This window comes from Carassius carassius, chromosome 15 (genome assembly GCF_963082965.1).
Source record: "Carassius carassius chromosome 15, fCarCar2.1, whole genome shotgun sequence".
NCBI lineage: Eukaryota > Metazoa > Chordata > Actinopteri > Cypriniformes > Cyprinidae > Carassius > Carassius carassius.
Genome location: NC_081769.1, coordinates 6057395 through 6079153, shown reverse-complemented (window position 1 = coordinate 6079153; position 21759 = coordinate 6057395). Strand labels below are relative to the sequence as shown.

The window sequence follows — 21759 nt, the reverse complement described above, 5'->3', positions numbered from 1 at the left end:
CAGCCTGGGCATAACGCTTCAACACGACATCATGCTACATGTACTAGCATATGAATTAATATTTAACTCATTACCATGATGCAGAACTCTGCTTAGATCTCACCCAAGATCTTGCAAACAGACATCTCACAGTCTGCAGTGTTAGCATCACAGTAGTACAGTAGTATCCAATACTTTTGAATGCTTTTGAAGACAAAATGTTGAGACAAACAAGTAACACTGAATTATTGTCCAAGCCTTGCTAACAACTGCATGTGTTATTAATGTTTGACTCTTTACATGTAGGCATAGCTAGTTTTATAGGGAATAAAAGCCATGTTTGGATCACACAAGTACAAGGAGGCTCAAATAACTATGTTGCGTTTCTCTTGTCCTGAGCATAACATAACACCAGTCCCACCCATGAAGACCAATAAAAGCATTGCAGCGGATAAGAGGGTTTTTCCCGCGCTATCAGACTTAAGCCGTGCTTTGATGCGGTGAGAGAGAGAGATGAGAGTAGTCTGCCTTGAGAAAACACAGCGGAGGTGTTTCAGGATTCACTAGCATTAGAGAGGAAAGCTTGTGAAAACAAGCCTCGGGCAAAAGCTGTTTAGAAATTGTGCGTGAAATTGGGAACAGAGGGATCAATGAGAACATAAAAAATAAAAGAATCAAAGTCACTCACACACACAAACACATAACAGACGTGTGAGCCTGCAGAACAGAACGCATCGCATGTTTACAATGAAGCGTTAATGGAAGAATGCTTTTTAGTAATGCTTAGTTATATTATTTGCGTTACAAAGCAATAATGGTTTATTCTTAAAAACAAAAACTTGTGGATGGCACATTGTGTAACGAACATTTAACTTTGGATTTTCTCATTTCCTCTTGCTGTTCCCCATCATTTCCCGTCTTCTCTCTTGGTCTTGCAGCTATTAAAAAAGGATTGAAATAGAACTAAATAAAACAAAAACAAATAATAAAAAAAAGAAAAAGAAAGTTGTAGTGTTTAATTATTAGTAGTAGTAGTAGTAAAATGAAAAAAAAAGAAAGATTTACTGTAAGATTTCAAGACAAAAGCTAGCATTTAGGTCTCACTTTATACTTTATATTACAGTACATACAGTACTTTACCAAACCAACCTCACGAAAAAATTCAACTCTTTTATGAGATGACATTTCATATGATTTCAAACAATAGGATTCATAAATGTAAATAATAATAATAAGCATGAAGGTCCTTCACAAAACCTAACCAGATTCATACAAATTAAGGCCAAAGTATATTTTAGCCATCCGTGTTCCATTACAATGTAATTACAATGTAACAACATATATGTACACATTCTCATGGCATTTCATAACTATTTTACAGTTTAGTGAATTGGCTAATTTGTTTAGGGGTGGGATGGATATTCATGTTTATTTCTAAAATCACATTTTTACATGATTCACACCATACAAACTCATGTGAAATAGTAATATTTTCTTGTGCGATTGGGTTGTAAGCTTTTAAGTATCAAATCATTATACAGTTTTGAGTGCAAGTACTCACTGTAGCTGTTGAGAACACCTATAAAAGAAAAGAAAATATAACACAAACACCTAAAATCAGTAGCTAATTAAGACAAAAAGTAGTTAGATTTTTACAGCGTTCCAAGAATTTACTGGAAGTCAAACATTAGAGGAACATGTGCATAGTTAACACCCGTGGTTCCTCTAGGACAAAAATAAGGAGAACGTTTTACAGGATTGATATGATGGACAGACTGCCCATCTGTATTAGCCAGTGCTCTATATTCACGTTTTAATATGTTGTTTGTGTAATAGCGGTGCAGTGTATATGTGCGGTTGTTGGTGTGGAGAATGTAACACATGGTGTTTTGAGCATTTGTGCCCCACACACGTTTAAAGGCACCTGTCTGGGCTGAGCTACAACAAGGCTCTCTGGTTTCGCTGGGGTACATGCTCCTAAGCGCGGCTGTAAACGCTACAGGATTAGCCAATCTGCATTTGCGCCTTCTTGTCTTTCTTTGAGGGTGACGGCAGCAGGGAAATGTGCAACTCTGGTGATACATCAGACTTATATTTCTGTAGATCAGTATTGCACTTGCCTTGCAAGTTCACATCCCATCGAGTCTTAAAAAAAATAATAAAATGGAACTGTCAAATATATTTCTTATATGTGACCCTGAAGCACAAAACCTTAAAAGTCTTCAGTCTCTGGGGTATTTTTGTAGCAATAACCTAAAATACATTGCATGGGTCAAAATTACTGAGTTTTCTTTTATGCCAAAAATCATTAGGACATTAAGTAAAGATCATGTTCCATGAAGATATTTTGCAAATTTCATACTGTAAATATATTAAAACTTAATTTTTGATTATTAATATACATTGCTAAGAATTCATTTGGACAATTTGAAAGGCAATTTTCCTCAATATTTAGAATTTTTAACAAATATTGTCATATCCTAACAAACAATACATCAACGGAAATCTTATTTATTCAGCTTTCAGAAGGTGTATAAATCTGTGGACCATGGTCACATGTATGTATTCAGTTTTTTTGCAAATATATAGCTCTAATTGTTTTGGATTTACTCATGTTAACCAGTCTTAAGGTAAAGAAACTGGTTCTAAATAGTTAAACGTTTTCGGTGTTCCTCATTAAATCTGACTCTGTGAATGATTAAAGGCTTGTGTCATGGATGGATGAAAAGAACTCACCTCAACTTTCCAAGGAAAGCGTTCGTCTTGTTATCGTGAACTTATGTTTTGACGTGCTGTAGAACCAGAAAGATTACACTCATTCCCTCATTTACTGGCTCCGTTTCTTTTTCACACAATTACGAAACCGAAGCGGGCACAGACACTGCAGTCAGCTGTTAGAGTGATAATCAAATTTATGTGACTAGGAAACAACACTGAAAACACGTTGAGGTGAAATATTCATCATCCCTCTGATCTCACGCTTCTGTCACTCAATAGTCAGACGTAAAGGTTAGATTTTCCAGAGCTGTTCCTCACTCAGACCAAGACACAAATATCCCTGTCTGATGTGTTTTATACAGGACGTGTCGAATGCGGTCTAAGAGCTATACTTCACTCGCCAAGCAGACATGAAAATGCCTTGCATTCACACTCTGACACCACAGCTGACTCTCAGAAACACTATATATTTGAGTCTGTGAGTTAAATATTATATATATTCCAGATTCCAGTCCAAAATAGAGATTTTGGATGTGTGCTGATATTAATGCGAGAAATCTTTGCTTACACATTCATTTACATATGAAGGTACTGAGTTTGGACAACATAATTGTTCAAACGTAAGTCTCAGTGTTTTGCCGGCATCTTCTGACTTTTAAAAAGCAACTAAAATCATAAATAGGATGATAGCAATGCATGCAGCAGAAGATAACATAAAATACACGTCCAAATACAATAATATAATGTGAAATTATTACATTTCAAGCACATTAGATAGTACGGTAGTATTAGATAGCTGATAAAATAGCTGTAAATTAAATATTATAGGATAAGAGGATTTAAAACAGGAGAGAGAGAGAGAAAAACATGCTGTTTCTTTGCAATTATTTGTGAGATTTATAGCATTTTAAGTGATAATTAAATTCTAAAAAGGTGAATAAACAATTTTAATTCAGATATTGCTATTAAATTGTATGAATAATTACAAAGAATCATTAAAAGCAACTCATTAAATTAAACTTCAAAGTTAGAAGCAAAATTGTATTTTCTTGTAAAATAATTACAATTATATGTATATATATATATATATATGTATATATATATAGTATACACACACACACACACACACATATATATATATATATAGTATATTGTATACACATTTTAAAGTGTATCTGGTTGCTCCCATTTATTTACAGTATTTTTTGCTTTTAATCCAAAAATCTTCAAAAATCGTTGTCATAATTTATTTCATGCACAAATATCTCATGTATATTCTCAATTACACAAAATTATGAATGTTTTAACTTGTAAATAAAATAAAGACGATTAAAGTACATTTTAAAAGAAAATTACAAGAAACAAACAAACAAAAAAAGAACACGTTTAACTGAATGTATTACTTGACGTTTCTTTGCAATTGTTTGTGAAATCTGTGAAATGTAAAATGGAGTTGGATTATTTGCAACTTTTCCGATGTATTTTAATGTCTCATAATTAGCATGAGGCACTGCAAACAAGCAGTGAAATGTGGCGTTGTACTGGCGGATATGTGGAGTCAGGTCTGCAGCAGCTGTGATGTGTGTTGATGCTGTCTGTGTTAGTCCCTGTTGCCCAGCAACACACCTGTCAGGGTTCACCTGAGCTTCCTTCACAGCAGAGTGGACAGACGCTCTTAAAGAGCCCTTTCTGAATGTCTGTCTTCTGCAATGTGTGTTTTAGTCTCATTTCATGATTCGCAGCCAGAACAAAATCCCTAAAGCAAAAAGAAAACACCCAAACACACGTGTGTGTGTGTGTGTGTGTGTGTGTGTGTGTGTGAGAGAGAGAGAGAGAGAGAGAGAGAGAGAGAGAGAGAGAGAGAGAGAGAGAGAGTGTATCTTCTGTCTTTTTGAATTATAGCATCCGGAACTGAACAAGCAGTTTAGTACCGATATCAAGAATCTTTACATGTTGTTTCGTGCTCTTTCATTTGACCATACAGCATCAGAATTATTTTTAATTATTTGCTAAAAATATCTTGATAAATAATTGTATTTATTTAGAAAAAGGCATGTCATTTATTGTAGTGGTAGAGTCTTCATCTCCAAACACATCTTCATAGATGCATTTTATTATTATTATCTGTAGAAAAGCATTTATTGCTATAAAAACATGAAATATTTATAAAATATCTGTCTACAGGAAATATAGCCTTTTTGCTGGTTTAAGATGTAATCATAATGTATTGTTCGATTCAACATGCATATTTCACCTTTCTTGCTTTATTTTAAGCAGATTAATTCCAGCAGTATATTGTTCACGTGTGATGTAATACAGTATTTATTGTAGGCTAATTTATGGTGTAAAATGTTAATGTTAATATCTTTTTAGTGCTTAAAAAAATTCCACTTCATTTTTCGATTAAATCATTTGTCTTGAAAGCTGCTGTAAATTTGACATGAAAATTAACTGACAAAAAAGATCATTCAAAAACAATTTAAAAATGAAAACCATGCAGCCTTTTAATGAATGAGCATCTTTGCAATCATTTATTAATTTCTCGAGTGAGTATGAAATATCATATTAAACATGAATAATGATTAAATTAGGGATATATTTGTTACCTCAAGATCTTTACCACCTGAGATCTCCAAGGTCTCGCTGGATGAACAATGTCAAGATTAAAAGCAAATGCAGAACCAATTTTGAATTATGTTATTCTGAAAAGTTTAGCTGAAATCTGAAAACAGATTAAAATATTTATCATATGTTTAGAAACAGTGATGCATGAAAGGAAACAATGGCATTTAATTTAGACGCAGAACTGAAAATTATAAATTAACAAACTGCGATATTTTGAAACAATAGACACTTTTCATTTACATAATAAATACATTTTGCATTACCATTTTGCAACTTTTGCATCATTTTATTTGGTGTGGGTGAGGGGACAGGGTGCATTTTGAGTATGTACATCATAAATATTTTTTTTTTCCAGAGTTTCTCTCACTTAGAGAAAAACAGCTTTCCAAACAAAGAGCCAGTTTCTTATAAATACATGAAGAAGGAGTGAGGTACGGGGGAGAGTCTGTCAGAAAATTCCCCCTTTAACGTCCATATCAGACTTGAACTCCTCCAGTGTGGAACCTCAATACACCAAACAGCAGCTTGACTCAAAGCCCTCCAGCACCGCAGCAGTCAGTCACTCATCAGGCCAAAAACACACTTCCAGACCTTCTAATGGAACCAGCGCAAGAGGCGTCATTTAGGTCATTTCTGTTGTTCCATTTGTTTGAATAAAATCAGATGTGTCTCATAATTGCATAATCTCAGTTTTCATTTTAAAGACTGACATGTTAGGGGACAAAAAAGGTTCAAAACATTTGTTCAACTTAACACAATAATGTGCTCAACCGATTTCTTCTTAAAAAAAAAAAGAGAAAAGCCTCAAATGGAATCTTCAAGCCTTTGACTGAATTGGGTCCAAACACAGATGGACAGCATATGCAACTACAAAAAGTATACCAGTACACAAATGAGCTAAGATTCAGTCTAACAATAACCTTAAACAATTATAAATTAATGCTGCATTTTGCATTCGACTTAGTTGTTAATCTCTGGTACATTAGCATGCTACTTGAATTTTTCTTGTAATATTACAATGTATTTTCCCCAGTGCCATTGATGGACTAATTAAAAACACGCCTACTGCTGTGTCTCAAGTACAGAGGGCAAATGACTAAAACCTGGATGGAATTTGAGGTCATGGATGTAAAATTGTTGCATCAAAAACAAAACATAAACAAACTAATGAACAAGAAAATTTAAAAATCACACAATTTCAATTTACATCTAGCTTAACCACAAAGTATTGTGACCCAAAAATTCAGTAACCCAAATCCAAATGTGAACTATAGGAAATAAAATAATTTAAATCTATTTGCTGTGTGGATTTGTGAAACCATAATATCACTGTGCTTTTATGAGATCAGGTAAAGATTCATAGTTCTCATTAAATCTCTTACTTTGAGAAATGATTTGGACAATCCCCATTCATTCAAGAAGCTTATAATAGTGGTTAAGAAAAAAAAGTAATAATCAGGTATATAAAGTATTTGACAAACAAATTATTTTATGGAATCTCTTCTCTGTGAACAAATGAACAAATGTCCCTGTAACAGATATTAAGATCTCACAAACTGCAAAGTGTACTTAAATCATTATTATTTTTTTCATGTTTTCCGGTAAAAATATCTAAACATCCTTAAAATAAGATCAATTTACTTATACAAAATTACATAATATAAGATTCAATTAATTTCTTTTAGATTTTTTTCTGCTTAAGCATGAACCTCATTATAAAAAAAAGAATAAAAGAAAAAAAAATCCTTAAGTAAATATATGCTTTGAGGATGTTCAGTTTATTTACTAGAAAACAATGAACAATTGAGAAAAAAGTATTTGTAGAATTTGTGGGAATGAAAAAACAAAATATAATCAGAAATTCTAGGCTAGCTCGAGTGAGAGGGTGAAGCACCGAGTGGCGGTTCGTGATTTGATAAGCATCAGCTGCCGTTGGTGATAATGACGGAGGTGCCTTTATGGCCCGGTGTTTGTTCAGCCTGCATGCGTAGATGAGTGGCCATGTCATAATGGGAGGAACCTGAGCAACCCAGGGAGTATCCTCTAAAACTGTCTGCCTCATACAGATGTTCTAGTGCGTAGCTGGTGAGCGAGTAGGCTGTGTGTTTTTCCAGGTACTGGCGGGGGTGTGAGGGGTATAGCACTGGAGTTGGAGAGACAGCACACGTGCCCGTCAGGGGCAATGGCTGCTGGTGTTGCTGAGAAGAGGAGAGCTCGCTTTGCAGGAAGTCTTTACTTTTACCCAGTCTGTCAGGGATGGGGCTGCTGAGACGGGACAGAGGAACAGGGCTAGGGGCGGGGCTTATAACCTGAGCCGGCCCCCGACACACCACGCTCTGCAATGCTGACTGGGGAAAGTCGGTACTGTGAAACGATGAGCCGTGGCTCTTGGCCAGACCATTTGTAGACTCCAACGGTATTTCTGTAGGAGCCTTTCTCAACTGCAGGCGACTTTCCTCCTCTTTGATCATCTGTTGCGTGGCTCGAATCAACGTTTCAATCTTACTGGGCTCTTGGGGACTTGCGCGGCATTGGTCACCACGGTATCGGTCACCTGAATCGCTCGTGTCAGGTGAGCTGACCACGCTGTCCTCATCCCAGTGACCCCTCACTGCAAGAGGGAAAAACAGTGTTACCATGAGGAAACAAACACAGTTCAAGGAGCAAGATTGAACAATGTTTTTCTTTGGATAAAGTCAAGGGCATAATATACCAGGGGTGTCCAAACTCAGTCCTGGAGGGCTGGTGTCCTGCAGAGTTTAGCTTCAACTCCAATTAAACACACCTGAACCAGCTAATCAAGGTCTTACTAGGCATACTAGAAACTTCCAGACAGGTGTGTTGAGCCAAGTTGTAGCTAATCTCTATAGGACACCGGCCCTCCAGGACCGAGTTTGGATATCTCTGCAGAAGACCATATTTGAAAACCACTGTTTACAGCAGAGAGTTCCAGCCCTTCTCCTAGAGAGCTATCGTCTTGCTTATTTTAGCTCCAACCCCAGTCAAATACAGCTGAACCAGCTAATCAATATGATACTTGAACATTACAAGCAGGTGTGTTAAAGCATGATTGGAAATAAAGCCTGTAGGAAAGTAACTCTCCAATAGCAGGGCTGGAGACCCCTGGTCTATAGACAGATGAGTTGAGGATTATTCAGTTCTTCAGCTCTTATTTATCAACAAATTAGAAATTTGGTTCTTATAGGTCATTGTTTTAGTATGTTTTTTTTTTCTTTTTGGAATGCTCCTGCCTATAATCTATCATTTGTTCTAACACGGTTTGATTTAGAAAGGAGTCGGTGGAAGGCCAAAACATATAGTTTCTGTTCAGAATGAACCAAAACATTTGGTTTCTAACCACAGATCCACTGAAAGAAACATACCTTGCAGGCTATGGATGGAGGTGATGTGGGGCATCACACCCTCAAAACTGTCCCCGTTCTCTGATGAAGACTTGGGTAACGGGAGGACAGAGCGGGCTGCGCCCCACCACGCCTCTCGCCCCGGCTGAGGTGTGCCCAGGAAGTATCGGCCAGCCTTACAGCGACCCCTCTCGCAAGACTCGGAGTGAGTGTGGCTGTAGATGTCACTGGAGGTATGGTGGTCGTCTGTCAGCGGTAGGCCATAGCAGAGCGGCCGTGGTTCTGAGAACTGCCGGTACACGCATGAGGAGTCTATGCCTTCACACTGCTCTAGAAGCTGAGGAGATGCAGAGTCCGTGAGGGGGCTCCCTCCCCACGGGCTATCCTGATCCGACTCCGAGCGATCCGTGGGGAAACCCGGATACTGCTCAAAAAACGAATATGCATTAATACAGTGTTTCCTCAGCCTCTTCCTGGAGGCATGCCAGCAGTACACACATTGGATGTCTCTCTTATCTGATCCACCCATTTCATGTCTTTGGAGATTCTACTAATATGCTGATTTATTTGATTAGGGCGAGTCTAAAAATGTGTAGTCTTGGGGTGCCTCCAGTAACACGACTGTCCTACTTGTCCAACGGGATTGTCCAAAATGTATAACTTTATCACTGAGGGCAAAGTTGTGATTTACATACATAAAATCACAGCTTTGACGCTGGATTAACACCCAACATTCCTATCATCCGATACGAGTCCTACATATATCTTAAACCTTACCTCAAGCCTACCCTTAAAATTATAGTGCAATGATTGCATGTTGTTCCAGGCCCTAATCCTATCCCTGACCCAACACCTAAAATTAGAAGGCAATGATTGGTTTATGGAAATGTTACTATAGGAACGACTAGGCATGTCCTAGTTGTGTAAATCACATTTAAAGTCTTCCCAGCGACAGAAGACCATCCAAGTGCTCCTAATATACCATTACCAGCCAAATGGAATGCGTTTCTGTGATACTGACCTGTGGATAGGGAGAGAGTCTTGTTTTGGTCTTGGTACGGGAGACTCTGCTTTTGCCAACTCTTCTGTTCTCGCTGATGGGGTTGGACGGGCTGTTGTAGGTGAACGAGGGTTTAGTGGACGTCACCTGGTCTAAGGACAACTGTAGTCCTTTGTATTCTGTGTCCCTGTTGGGGAATGAAAGCAACATTGAGCCTCGAACCCAACCAGGTGTGCAACTACACCGCTTATCTCGGTATTAATGTTTACTGGTGCATTTTTTCTTTTCATGTTAACCACTCAGAGAAATGTAGGGTCAGGCTTTTTCTTTAGATGCTTCAGGCTCCATGCTCATTTGTGAAGCAGTGTGTGAGGAAAACTAAAGGACAGAAAATGAATTGCATTGTTTCTCCTGCAGGATTGGAACAAGGCTCCTACAAACATAAGGCAGAGGGCTGGAGGCTCTGTTCAAATACACAGTGAGATTAAGAGCTATGTCTGGCTAAATCAAACCCACACAGGGATCACCACACAAAGCATAACTAGGAAATGGGAATTGATTTCTCAGTAAAGTGCTGTATGGATTTCTGTTCCCAGTGATGTATAACTTTCAGAAAACGATGGCTAGAGCGTATGCTAGCCAGGCGCCGACGCCAGATTCCCTCCTGAGGCCTAGCAGCCTGGCTCAGACAGCAAGCAGACTAATGAGATTGCATGCAGATGGCAACATCTTGGAAAATGCACTCGCAGATCCACGGGATCTTATGAAGTTGATGCTGTCGTTGTACGCTCTATGTAAATACACAGTTTTTCTGAGGTCAAGGCCTGTCGACAGTAGCCAAAAGCCTTAAGGTGATGCAACAGGTTGGCTGTTGTCAGTGGTTTAGCGCATACACACAGTCTCATTCAGCTCAGCCACCATTCTCTCTCTTTCTCACACACACAATCTCATTTCACACCTCACAGCCCGTATGAGTAGACTCTGATAACACCTCGATACGATGCCAGATATATCCACCTCTCTTCCTTTTCTCACTAAAGACTAGCTGTGTATTTCTGAATAAGAGCACATGTGGAGAGGTTGAACAGGAAACAGATCTCTCACTCGTAATGTCTACACTGCAACGCACACCTTTAAGGAAATCATTCTTCTCATGGAAACTGAATGATGGATGATGGCGGAGAATATCCCCCCAAAAAAACAAAACAAGAGAACTCCACTGACACTCTTAGCAAGCTGTGAGCTATAAACACTCATCATCTTTACAGCCTATTAATTAAACCTCATAAACACTTTTCCTTTATAGCTGTGGCTGAAGAGTCTGACACTCGCGGGCTATTGGCAGACTGGCATATTAAAACCAATCCACTTTGTTTTAATGAAGGTTTTTATAGCTCGCAATTCATTTACATCTGTAACAGATAGATAGCAAAGGAGGCAGAAAGAGCTGGGCTGGGGTGGGTGGGCGATTCTCCAGATGCTGGCATCGCTTCTAATGGGCTCTCTGGAAGTGTACGTACACACTAACGCTGCGCTCCACTCTTCCATACGTCCCTCGTTTAAAACCGTAGTGTGAGCGATGGCTCCATTGCTCAATCCCACCTCATTCTTTCCAGAGAGTTCCAGTGGAAAAGTTCATTGTGGTAATGCACGGAGTTTGTCAGTATGAATGCATGACAAATAAATCACCCTCATTCCCTGGCTCCCATGCAGTTTCTGTACATGCAGCTGGCATATTATATAAAGCAAGAACAGGAATGACACCCCGAACTGACTGATGAGCATCAGGGCAGCTTTAACTTCCTTGGTCACTGTCACGGCTGGACTTGGAAACATCATAAATTTGAACCTTAATGATATTGTATTGAACATATTGCTAGTTGTAAGTCATTGAGAAAGGCCTTTTAGCTGTGTAATAGTGGACTAATGTGGACTATTCAACACCACTGTAGACAGAAGCTTTAAGAATTGATATGGGATACTACACTTTTGCCTAATACACTGCATGCATGTTAGTCATGTACAACTGGATTCAAGTATGTGTGTGTAATTGCATTATTGAACAATTAGAGGGTCTACTGTAGTTTAAGTGGTAACACTTTAGTTTAGGCCGATTCTCACTATTAACTTATTAGCTTAGTTGCTTATTAGCATGCATGTTACTAGCATATTGGCTGTTTATTATAGAGCACATACAGTATTAATGCCTTATTCTGCATGACCACATTGTAGATCCCTTAATCCTACACCATACCTAAACTTAAATATTAATGAGCAGCAAGTTTTTTTTTTAAGTGTCTCATGTTATGTTCCAAGTACATTAATTAATTTGAAAATATAATTTTGTTTGCGTATACACTACTGTTTAAAAGTTTTTTTTTAACGAAATTTATATTTTTATTCAGATAGGATGAGTTCAATTGATCAAGACTGTAAATAAAGACTTGTTACAAAAGATTTCCATTTCAAATAAATGTTCTTTTGAACTCCCTATTCATCATAGAATCCATACTCAACATTGGTAAGAATAAGAAATACTTCTTGAGCAGCAAATTGGCATATTAGAATGGATTTCTGGGACGCTGAAGACTGCAGCAATGGCTGCTGATAAATTCCGCTTTGCCATCATAGGAATAAATTAGATTTCAAAATATATTAAAATAGAAAACAGTTATTGTAAATTGTAATTACAAATACCTACTACACATCAAGGGTTTATATTCTTTATACATGCTATTAATAATGGAAACAGTCAAGCACAAAAACTAAATACATGAATTTATAGCCTTGCATAGAAAGTGTTCATTGTCTGAATTTAATTGATGACAATTAAACAACAGTGTATAAAGTTCTCATGGTGTTTTGAAGATGCATATTTGAAGAGGCATAAAAAGCTTGGCATAATGCACTCACGTGAGGACGTAGTTGACGCTGACGATGCAGTGCGGTCTGGATGATCTGCTGTTGTGTACGATAGTAGCATAACTCTGTACCCACACCCACCCACCCTGCTTAGCCAGGAATCGGTAGTATTTGGTGGTGACTTGTCCTTTTACCAGCACTACAGAGAGAAAAACACGCGCAAACAATTAGAGAACTTTTACACTATTCACACTTTCAATTCACATACGCTTCTTTTGCAAAACAAAATGAAAAACGATTCATTAACTTGTTGTTTATTTACATTAGCAACGTTGGGATTTTATTTTTTGGGTCCTTACGTGTGGTTCATTTAATCTTTCTTATTCAGGAAAGCTAATTACTGCTTTCATTTGCGTATTTAAACCAAAAACTGCCATTTCTCTTCCAGCCTAATAACTATTTATAGCAAATAATGTCAAATACTGTGTCTCTTTAATAAGCTGTGTTGTGCTGCAATCAGGAATGTAATAAATAAAACAATAGATAATAGAAAATTGTGTTTTTAAGGACTAAACGTGTAGGGAAAAAAAAATCTTTTTCAATCCAGTTCACTAATTTAGTCACTAATGGACTGCATGTTTAATCTAAGCTGGTGCTCATATCAGTATGCTGAGATCATATTCATCTCCTATAACGTGGTATTATCAATTACCATGCTCAGTTGTACCATACCCTGAAGACGCACGCTCATGATGGTGAGTGCTGACAGTCATCCCTAAAAGATGCTGTAAAGGGGACGTGACCAGAGGAATGAGGAAAAACAAGCCTAACTCACACAAGTGGTGTGCGCAGCGGAGATGGAAAGTGTCACAGCTGTGGACGTGATGATAAAGTGTCTTCTCTATTAAGTCTTGCGGCTCGTAGCCAGTGAGCTCCGCAACCCTGACAAACACAGAACACAGAACGGAATAACAATGGTGTTGGCGTGAGCACAAACACCTGTCCACACACTGGCACATGCAGGAACGGGACAAATTTGGTTAAACGTAAGCCCAACGTGCAAACGTGCATGTGTGTCTGGCTAAACACAGCTGCATATGCACTCAGAGTGCGGAATATGGATATATACAAAGCTGTATTTACACAATCACAGGCACACGAGCATAGACAAGAAGTTGGTGCTTTGAAAATTATATATATATATATATATATATATATATATATATATATATATATATATATATATAGTGTCCAAAGGTCTGAGATCACACTGAAAACTGAAAATAATCTTTTTTTACATTTTCATTTGTTTGTTTAAATATAGGTTATGTCATAGAGGCACACATGCACAGACAAGAGGGTTCCAAGACCACACTGAAATTTTTTTTTTGTAATTTTTTTTTTAGTACATATTGAGGATTCTGATATTGAGCCTTATTTGGTCTCTATGACATAAAATGAATAAAAACACACTGATGATTCCTCTCTCTTCTCTCTCTTTTTTTGGTCAGTTATCAAATGCAAGCAAATTAGTGCCGTCATGTACTCTCCTTTGTCCAAAAATGATCTCTGGAACATTGGAGAACATGCGTCAGGTTTTGTTCGCGGCAGCTTAAGTGTATGCCAAAGTGTGACATGGCAAAAACACTGAGAAACATTTTGATATTCATGTTTAACTTTGAATTTTGAATGCCGAAAAAAAAGCATTTTCATTCATAGTCTCAGGCCTTTGGTCCCCACTACCTATATTATGAACACAGCAATACGTAGAAGCATATGAACACATGGTACCTGGAGTCCAGGAAAATGAGTTTCATGTCCAGGCTGGCTCTGAACATGAACATATTGCTGTGGAGCTTGATCTCGGTTACTGCGCTGGGGGGGAGAGAGTGACCAACAGCCACCAGACCCACGTTCTGATAACAGCCGTCAAACGGAGACATGTCTAAGCTGTACTGACGGACCTTCAGATAGCCGCTGCAGTGAATGACCTGTCGGAGATCACAGTCACACACACATCTGTATTATACTTCACTGCATCTGTGATCATCTCTATGCTATCTTACATCATGGCTTACATGTATTCTTCGCCTTGGCTTGCAAATACAACAAAATCTGTATATTTGTCATTGCTAATGTTTTAAAATATGATGCCTATCGGGGACAATATCATTAAATCTCTACTACAAAATGAAGGAAGATATATTAAAAACTGCATATAATGAATATATTTTTATGCAGCTGTGGAGACATTTATTAAACACCACACATGAGAAAGAAATGAAACTATAATGGCTTACCTTGTAACCACCACACGTCAAGCCAGCGTTTCTCTTAGCAAGGACGCATTTCATTCTCAGGAAAAAAGACCTTTCCATTTCATATTCTAGAAAACGAACAGGAAGCAGAAGACGGTGAAGGAGCGGTTTGAGGGTGAAGCTGTGAAGGTGTGAAGGTGTTAGGTGGATGTCTCACCGTGGACGAAGTGTGAGTGATACGGCTGGTGAGGCGTCAGGACTGCGGTCATCTCGTCGTGGTCTGCCGGGTGGATGTATTCATAAATGCTGTTCCCCGTCAGCTCTACCTGTTAAAATAGACTTTTGTCATTGCAGTCAAACAGTGGCTGGATATAAAATTAGGCTATAAATAAAAGCAATCAGCAGTACATACGAAAATGTGCACTTTACCTGTGACAGCCCTAAATGCACTGATGCAGTTTCAGAAATGTACATGATTTTTCCATCAGGAGCTACCACAAAAATGAAGCCATCTAAAGTCTAAAGAGAATTTGTAAAAATGAATTAAAACATTTACTCACATCAATTAGTTCTTATATTATTATTTAAAGCATCGTGAAAGCAAGATGCAATTCGGGTGGAGCAGAGGTAACGTTGAACATGCGAATTTAGGAGATGAAATTAAGCTTCCATATTACAATAAATAAAAATATAAAAAGATGCAGGAAGCGCTTATATAAAAGACAATGTAATTATTTAAGTGAATTATTAGATATCAAACAAACAAAATCTTCGGAAGAAACACTTGCAACGAATGACAAATATTGATATTTAGACGGGCTAATGCTTTTCGCAAAAAAATAAAAATAAATAAATAAATAATAATAATAATAATAATAATAATAATAATAATAATAATGTAAATGTAAGGCGAATTCTAAGTAGATCTATACGATCATTACAAATTCCGTTTTAGAATTCGATACCAGATTTTTTAGAATATGAATTATTAGACCTAAACAATAGCTACCAAAAATCTAAGCAAGTAGATGATTTGAAAGTGTGCACCTGAAGCAGATGTGATCCTATCTCTCGGCCCACATTGTCCAGAGAACTCGCTCGACTCACATGACCCCAAGATTCCCCGAGACCTGCGGGATCCAGAAAACACCTCCGATTATTACAAATGAAAACATAATGAGCCTTAAATATATGACAGTTCATCGGGGTACTGAGAGAGCTAATAAAACCAATCTTAGCGCATAAATAAAATATCTCTAATACGAAATTTGTTTTGACGGGGGGGGAAATTAAGATCAAAATCTACAACAGCACACAAAAAATAACCACAACAAAAAATAATAGTCTATCGTCATCTGCCGATCAGTTAGTCAATATTTTAACACCGAATTGACTGTAAACAGGCTGAATGTAAATGAGGAGTATTATGATGGTCCCGCGCAGGCGGAGGAACTCGATAAAGCAAACAATCTGACACACACAATCCTTATTGAAATGCAAATCACACGAAAACAAACATCAGATGAAAGCAAAAGCTCTGATTCCACTTTAATATTAAACAAACATGGACTCCGCGTTTATCCAGCAGAAACAATCACATTACTGCTCAAACAGCTCTCCGAAAAAGAACCACGTTCTTCCAGAGCCAATAACCGCTCGGAAAAAAATAATAATAAATCAATAAAAACATATCCAGAGGAAATATGTTTGATGGCGTTCTTATCAAACCGACAGATCGTAAAAAAGCAACTTTTCTCTTGCTGTTTTTAAAATCAAATGTTTTAGGATTAAGTTAGCGTGAAAGCAACAATTCAATCGAGCTCTGATTGCGTGCTTTCTAATTACAGCTTGCACTTAAAAAGTCTTTCATTCATCCAATTAAAAAATAAAAAGTAGGGTAATGATCTATATTTTAAGGGCAAGTTATTTATTTTTCATTGGCTCAAGTTAATGTGAATCATTACCCTTATTATTATTATTATTTTTTTTTTTTTTGATGAATGGAACATTTTTTTCAGTGTTTTATTAAATAATAGGCTGGCTAATAATACTAATAATAAGAACACTACTACTACTACTACTAATAATAATGATGATGATAATAATAATAAATTGTCGAAACAGTAATAACTGTTCTTAATAATAATAATAATAATAATAATAATAATAATAATAATAATAATAATAATAATAATAATTGTTATTGGGCGAAAAGCGCGTGAGAAGAAGATTCCTAATGCTCGTGTGACCGAATGTCGGTGGATCAGAGAAGAGAAGCTGTGATATTTCGCGGGGAATTGTTGGATCTGATTGGATCTGAATATCCGCGGTGCTCGTCACATAATAAACTTTACATCAGCGATAAGAGTAAAACACTTCACACAAAAGAATACATCACTGCATTTCTCCAGCTGAGATGTTTCAGTTGCTTGCAATACAATAAACCCCTCAACTGAAAATGATGAGCTCGTGTTAAAACAGTTCTTCTGTTTCTGCTGAGAACAGTTTCTCCCTCAGGCCAGACATTTATTACAGCACATCAACCCTAATGCATTTATCTTCCAAACGAATTGACAAAAATGCTGTTATTGTTAAATTATTAAAATGTTAGTCTCTAACGTAAACAATAGTTATTAATAAGCTTCTGCCATTTTTAATTTTCAAAAAAGTGTAAAAAAAAAAAAAAAAATGACGTCCAAGTGGAATCGCTAATAAATAACCTACTACGAATAAAATTCGCATTTTTATTGGAAAATAAATACATAAATAAATACTACAACCAAACCTGATCGAAAACCCCTAAAAAAAGTCTTACTAAAATAAATTAAATGAATAAAAACAGAAAACAACGTCAGTTGTATGAAGTTAAATGATTAAACTGCTGGAATATTTGGACAATTATTTGACAGCAGTGTCCGTCAGAGATATTCTCTTCACATCCGAGCAATAAATAACCACCATAAAACCACCTTCACCTTCATTTTCTAATAAAACTTTACTGTCTCATTTCCTCCAGCACTACATGTGAGCTGTCTGTACCGTGACCTCGCTGACCTTTAACCCGGGAGCTGTTTCATTCACATGATATGTTGAAAAACATTTATTTACAATCTAATGAGTAAAGCACATGCTGCAGTCCCGTGGATGGGAAAATGCTACACGTTAGTGTCTATCCCACGATAAGACGGAGAGGGAATGTGTTCTACCATATGCTTGTTTCATCTGCCTGCCATATAGTACTGCAAGCCGAGAAAATGCGTGTCATTCACACGGATATAAATGCAGCAGTATCTGTAAATAGCCTACTGTATTACCTCACTCGTATTCTCAGTTTCTCTTTATGTTGTCGATTGATAGAAATTCGTTTCCAGACGGCTACAGCAGGTTTCAAACATCTTAATCATTATATTGGAAACACAACATACATCTAACAGTAAATAGGCCTATCATTAAAATTAAATTTAAAGAGACGAAAACCGAAACATGGATAAGAACACACAAGAGTCGCGCGTGCGTTGACCAAAATATAACTAAAAAGAGGAAAGTCCAGCTGTTGATGGAGATGTTTTTAAACACTTTAAGGTTGTCTATTTTTCATGATAATACTCGTCAAACGATCAGTTTTAGTCTTCAGGAGCTTGTTGCTGATGAAATGTCGGTGTTTATGCGCCGTGCTGAGTGATGGCATATCCAAAAACTCGCGATTTGAATTTGGCTTTTTTATCGTTTTGTTGTTATTATACTGGTGTTATTTATTATAATTACTATTGATAATAATTTGGTGTAGCGTATGCAGCTACTGATGTCACATATGGAGAAGCGTTAGTCCGGTGATAATTGGCGCAGTTCGTCTTCAGTCACGCAGAACAGAAGGTGGAAAATAACGCGAATCATCAGAATAATCAGGAACTACACTTACGTCTACTTGCTTTAATAAAACAGCCATCCAATTCACGAAAGGCTTTTGATGTCTATTTGGTTTTTTATTACTTTATATAAATATAGCCTTATATATATATATATATATATATATATATAATAAAAATATATATTTGTTGATTTACAATAACAATAATAATAATAATAACAAAACAATAATAAAAATGATAACAAAATATTAATAAAAATGCTGCTGGAATGAGGCAGGGGTGGCGGGCCGCAGCGACCAGCATGTTTTAGCTCCGTGTTTGCTTTTTTTTTAACGAACAGGTCTTCTAAAACGCTATTAAAACGTCTTATTTATTAATACTGCACTTTGATAACACCTTTGATAGGATTTCTGTCCTATGCTTTCTGCAAATTATGTGCATGAAATCCTGTTTTTCTTTAGGGCCTATGTCTAGTTCAAAATACTGTTGAAACAGAACCATAATTTTTAAACAAAATAGCCTAACTCAGTTTTAACAACAACAACAATAATAATAATAATAATAGAATCCTAATTATTAATATGTCAGTAACTACAGCACCAATAATAATAATAATAAACAGTAGCAATAATATTTGTATAGGCTATGTATTATTCTTATAGCCTAGTTGACAAGAACACTAATAATGATGTGAAGCTTCCCAAAAATGAATGAATTATTTACAGATGGCTATCGTATTAGTTCTGCAAGGGTAATGTCCGACGCACCTTCCGGGAAGACGATCCTCATCTTCAGGTAGCTGGTGGTGAGTCTGATGATGGAGGCTTTGTCCAGCTGTGAGGTGATGGCCGAGGGCAGGGGCAGCAGTTTGGCCAGCTCATAGAACTCGCTGTTCTCCTTCTCCCTCCGCGTGCGCGCCGCGTTCTTCGACTTCTCCTTCATGCTCGCGCTCACTCACAGGTGTCTCAGACCCTTCCGCTGCTGTTCGCTTCAATCTCTCCACGACACAAACTCAACCGCATGCGTGAGGTCTCCAGCAGTTTCAGCAGCACGGGGAGCTTTCAGAGACCTGGACGGGTTCCTGCCATCGCCAGAACCCAGCAGTTCACGGAGCTTCCTGAGAAGTCTTACACGCAGATGCGAGACGAACAGAGCTTCGTCATTATGATTAGTTTGTTTATTTCACACACTCATGAAATCCACTCAGGCCCAGAATCTCTTCGTGAGGGAAGTTCCATCCATCCATGCATCCATCAGATGCGCATAACATTCCTGGAAAACAGCAGAGCGGATATTCAGTTCTTTTTCTACTTTGAAATGCACGTTTTTATTATTATTATTTATTTTTTTTTTTTTTTTACGGAGAACATATATCGAAACCTTTACTTATTCTGAATAAATTTACATTTACGATGGACAATATTGGCTAAACTACGCATTTTTCTATTTGCAGGTATAGGCTTGATATCTCCTCCCCGTATCTATTCATGTTAGATGCCATTACATTTTTTTTTGATTAGGCTACATCGCATTTATAATTTCCACATTTTGCCACTTTTATAACTTTCACGTTTCAATAGACTAGACCTCGCTCGTCTTCTTACCTCAAATCAGACCGCACTTTAAACTTGCATCGTCTTCATAAGTTCATAACTCCACAACGAGAAACATCCAGAGCTGCGTGCACGCGTTAATTCAATCCGAATTCCACAGCAAACACGGGAAACATGGCATCTTTGTATCCAGGAGGATCTTGTTTGGAGGAGAGTTTGTTGAAGTCTCTTTCTGCCTGAGCAGCACACGGACCCTCCCCCCGAGCTCAGCTCATTGGACACCGAAGGTCCAGACAGGGTTTTCCCATTGGATCCCGTTCACCAGCGGCCGCTCCATGAGAAGTCTCGATTTGTCAGAAATGCTGACCCCTGACCCCTAACGCACTATGAATAATATTTGCATTTAGAGTTCACTATCTATCTATCTATCTATCTATCTATCTATCTATCTATCTATCTATCTATCTATCTATCTACTTTGTGCATGAAAACAGACTGAACTAAAAGCTATTTTTTTTATTAAAATGAAAGCATTAATCAATCACCTAAAATATCCAACATAGAAAAAATAAACACATTGTATTTATTTAGGTCCTATTTTCTTACGGTTTAACTAAAAGGATTCTGCAAAATCAAGCAGGCGGATCTGCTGTCCATGAAAGAAAAGAACAGTATTGATTCATAGGGAAACAGAAGGAGTAGATCCCACTCTTCTTCTTATCAAGAGCCAGCAATTTTGTCAACGGCGATCGTTTTCTTAATATTTCTTATTTTCTATATTTTTTTGTTATATCAATATGATGACAGATTTATTGTGTTACTATGATAAGCAATTAAATCATATAACCAACTTTTATTTTTTTATGCAGCAAATGTTGATGCAAAAATAAATCAGAATGCCAAAAGCTCTTTTTGTGTGTGTGTGTGCATCTCAGGAGGGCAGCAGTCTGTGTCTGTAATAGGAAATCACCTGCAGCAGGAGAAAATCAGAGAGGATGTGCCCTGCACACGAAACGCTTGATGCTGCTTTAACCTTTTCCTAAAGCCTGAATTTGCTGCTGATTAAACGGCGTCAGTGGAAAAGAGAACAATCGAAAATACTTTACAATATATGAAGTCCTCAGTAGGGACTCAAAACCATTGGCAATAAATGAACGCTTAAAAACGATTAAACAATTAGGATTTTTAATTATAGTGTTAGAGACAGCAAAATAAAACGGCCTACTTAAAAGTTTTAAGCAAGCCTATAAAAAAAAAAAAAATAAATAAATAAATAAATAAATAAATAAATACATAAATAAATAAATAAATAAATAAATAAATAAATAAATAAATAAATAAATAAATAAATAAATGTTTGGCAGAGATGCTGTCTTTTTCTAGAACATAATTGATAATTTTGCACATTATTATGATGCAGATTATTGTTTGCTTCAGTCCAACCTCAACATCCACTAATACTAATAAAACAATAACACTTAGGAATGAATGGAAACAATTTGGCTGCTGCATGTGTTATTTATTTGATTTATT

At 37.0% G+C, this 21759-nt stretch overlaps 1 protein-coding gene across 2 annotated transcripts; it reads right to left on the bottom strand.

Annotated features, from left to right (window-relative positions):
- Nucleotides 1-5587: 5587 nt before the first annotated feature.
- Nucleotides 5588-20452, bottom strand: LOC132158040 (single-minded homolog 1-A). 2 transcript variants are annotated; one of them, XM_059567285.1, is made up of 12 exons: nucleotides 20278-20452; nucleotides 19441-19945; nucleotides 15852-15934; nucleotides 15234-15323; nucleotides 15022-15130; nucleotides 14847-14932; nucleotides 14338-14537; nucleotides 13382-13488; nucleotides 12598-12745; nucleotides 9706-9871; nucleotides 8706-9108; nucleotides 5588-7933 (listed from the first exon to the last, which is right to left on the bottom strand). In XM_059567285.1, the coding sequence occupies exons 2-12, from the start codon at nucleotides 19613-19615 to the stop codon at nucleotides 7245-7247; spliced, it is 2256 nt and encodes a 751-aa protein (XP_059423268.1). In that variant the 5' UTR covers nucleotides 19616-19945; nucleotides 20278-20452; the 3' UTR covers nucleotides 5588-7244. The 2 variants fall into 2 exon arrangements, with proteins under 2 accessions (XP_059423268.1, XP_059423269.1); XM_059567286.1 differs by lacking the exons at nucleotides 15852-15934; nucleotides 19441-19945; nucleotides 20278-20452 and having other exon boundaries at nucleotides 15022-15126; nucleotides 15234-15312.
- Between the last annotated feature and the right edge of the window lie 1307 nt (nucleotides 20453-21759).

What these genes read in the sequence shown, in the direction of transcription:
- LOC132158040 (XM_059567285.1), bottom strand. Translation starts at nt 19,615, where the DNA reads ATGAAGGAGAAGTCGAAGAACGCGGCGCGCACGCGGAGGGAGAAGGAG. An exon ending in GAGGATCGTCTTCCCGGAAG is followed by an intron (nt 15,935 to 19,440) that starts GTGCGTCGGACA and finishes TGGATCCCGCAG; the next exon opens with GTCTCGGGGAATCTTGGGGT. An exon ending in CTCATTTTCCTGGACTCCAG is followed by an intron (nt 13,489 to 14,337) that starts GTACCATGTGTT and finishes TGTGTTTGTCAG; the next exon opens with GGTTGCGGAGCTCACTGGCT.